Raw genomic sequence first — 2,588 nt, forward strand, 5'->3', positions numbered from 1 at the left:
ATCTGCCACTTGGAAGAAATCCCGTTGAGACATCGGGGGTGGCTTCTGAGTCGATTTCAAGGCATGGGACAATGGCCACTAACCACAGCCTAAAAAAGCTGGCACTTCCGAGCAGGAGGGGAGGCCCAGGGCCCGGGACCCCATTCCTGGGCCTCTCCTTCCCTCCATCCCCTATACAGTGGACAGGAATTCGGGTGGAGGCGGGAGAGCCGGAAGCAGAGGCACCCAGACCCTTGGGGGCTGGGACGAGGGTCAGGCATGGAGAAGGGAGACGAGAGGGAGTGGACCTTCCTCCCTCACTTGTAGCTGCTGGTCTTCATCCAAGCCGGACACACCGGCCCATCGCCCTATGGCCATGACCTCTTCCAAACAGAGCTTCGTATCGTCAGGGTGAGAGAAGGTCAGAGGACAAGGGAGCGGAGGTCTCGCAACCGAAAAGCAAGCCCCCTTATTCCCCTCAACTCTGGGACGCCACAGCAAGGGTGTTGACATAGCCGTGGGCCCCCCCTTCATTCTCTGAGACGCAGTGAGTCAGCTGGGAGCCCCCCTGCAGCGGTGGCGGGGCCGGCGGGGCAGAGGGGGGAGCGCCATAGCCCCCTCTGGCCCGACTCGGGGACGCCCGGCTCCCCGCGTCCCAACAGCCCTCCAGGGCCTCCAGGCCGCGGCATCCGAGGAAGAAGAGGTTCTTGAGCATGAAAATGGAGAGGGGCTGCTGGTAGCTCACCACCAGGAGGCAGCGCAGCGCCAGCAGGGGCACGTCCACCAGGCAGCCACCCAGCAGGCGCAGGAGGCGGCTGCAGCTGCTGGGCCCCGGGGCCTGGCCCCAGGCCACGTTGAGCTCGTAGAGCCAGAGCACGGGCGACGAGAGCGTGAGGAAGTAGACGGCGATGAGCAGGTAGCGCAGGTGCGCGGGCAGCGGTACGCGGCCCTCAAGCATCAGCTCCACCAGGGTGAAGCTGTCCAGCAGGTCCAGGCACGTGCCCAGGAAGCAGCCGGCGGCGCGGTGCCGCTGGGGCTGCAGGACCAGCGGGCCCGCCGAGCCCGGCGGGGCGCCCGCCTCGCTGATGGCGCGCACCAGGCTGTAGAGCAGCGGCACCGACAGCGCCATGGTGAGGCGGAAGCCCGTGGTGCCGAAGGGCGCGCGCAGCTCGATGAGGTCCAGGATGGACGTGCCCAGGATGAGCACCACCTTGGGCGTGAAGGCGATGGAGTAGATGAGCCAGGCCAGGTAAGCGAAGGCGAACTCGCCCGCCGCCGCGGCCGCCCCCGGGCCGCCCCCAGGGCCTCCGGCGCCCCCGCGGGCCCCGCGCGCCTTGGCCCCGGCGGAGGCGGCGTGGTGGTGGTGCGGGGGGTGGCCGTGCGCGCCGCCCCGACGGCCCCGGCTGTTCTTAGCGAAGAAGATGGCCCAGCCGACCACCACCACCAGGTCGGTGGCGATCCAGGAGCACCAGTACAGGTCGGTGACGGCGATGAGGTACAGGTCCAGCAGCCCGCCCTGCGCCAGCAGCAGCACCACGGACAGCGCCTGGTAGCCCCAGCCGCACCCGGAGCCCGAGCGGCAGCCGGAGCGCCGACTTCTGCGGGCCGCCGGGGCCGGGCGGCCGCCGCAGCAGCAGCAGCAGGAGGCGCCGCCGCCGGTGCCCGTGCCGCCCGCCACCCCGGCCGTGCGGCCCGCGGCGCCCCCGACGCCCCCGGCCGCGGCGCCCCCGCCGAAGTCCGCCGCCGTCATGCTGCCGGAGGAGGTGGGCGTGGACGAGGGGGCGGCGGCGGCGAAGGCGGCGCGCGCGGGGTCGGCGGTCGGGGCGCCCCCTAAGGCCAGGGGCCCTGGGGTCCCCGCGGCGGCGGCGCCGGGCACCAGCGGCTTGCTAACACTGACGCTGTCGTCGTCGTCGTCGTCCTCCTCGCGCTCTGCTCCGGTGCTGCTGCCGCCGCCGCTGCTGCTGCCGTGGGAGCCGCCGCCCCCGCCGCGGCTGGCGCCGGCGCTGCTGTCGCCCGAGCCGCTGCCGCCACGGGGGGCGCCCCCCCGGAGGCTCAGGGGCTGCGCCCGCGCGGCGGCCGGGCGAGGCGGGCAGGAGCCGGACGAGGACGAGACAGAGCGGGGGTGGCCGCGCGCCGGGTGCATTGTCCTCCGGGGCCGCCCGCCCGCGGCTCCCCGCCCGCCGCCCCCGGGCTGGCGGGGCGGCCGAGGGAAGCCGGGCCGGCCACCGCCTCCTCCCCAGCGGCGGGAGCCGGACCGGGCCGGGCTGCAGCGAGATCCGGACTGGAGCCGCCGGACTGGACGAGCCGAGCCCGGGTGCCTGGGCGCCTGGGCGGTGCTGCGGGGCGGGGGCGCCGGCAGGAAGGAGGGCCGCCGGCTGCGGGGAAACCAGGACTGGATTCGCAGGGAAGGGGCGGAGGGGAGCGCCGAGCAGGGAAAGCGCGGCGGGCTGGATCCGCCGGGAAGCGGGGCAGGAGGTGCTGGGGGGCGTCCGGGGCGGGGCTGTCCCACCGAGCGGGGGCCGGGGGAGCGGCCCGACGCCCGGACCTGAAGGGGCGCCTGGTTCCCAGAGGCGCAGCGCGGGCCCCGCGCAGGATCCGCGGGACCAGGG

At 74.1% G+C, this 2,588-nt stretch overlaps 1 protein-coding gene across 1 annotated transcript; it reads right to left on the reverse strand.

Moving 5' to 3' along the window:
• Positions 1–457: 457 nt before the first annotated feature.
• On the reverse strand, positions 458–2,122 carry TMEM121B (transmembrane protein 121B). The gene has a single exon (XM_054586688.1). The coding sequence runs from the start codon at positions 2,120–2,122 to the stop codon at positions 458–460; it is 1,665 nt and encodes a 554-aa protein (XP_054442663.1).
• Between the last annotated feature and the right edge of the window lie 466 nt (positions 2,123–2,588).

The sequence above is a fragment of the Pteronotus mesoamericanus genome, unplaced genomic scaffold (genome assembly GCF_021234165.1).
Source record: "Pteronotus mesoamericanus isolate MK-2021 breed Mesoamerican mustached bat unplaced genomic scaffold, CSHL_Meso_final contig_94, whole genome shotgun sequence".
NCBI classification, from domain to species: domain Eukaryota; kingdom Metazoa; phylum Chordata; class Mammalia; order Chiroptera; family Mormoopidae; genus Pteronotus; species Pteronotus mesoamericanus.

What these genes read in the sequence shown, in the direction of transcription:
- TMEM121B (XM_054586688.1), bottom strand. Translation starts at nt 2,122, where the DNA reads ATGCACCCGGCGCGCGGCCACCCCCGCTCTGTCTCGTCCTCGTCCGGC.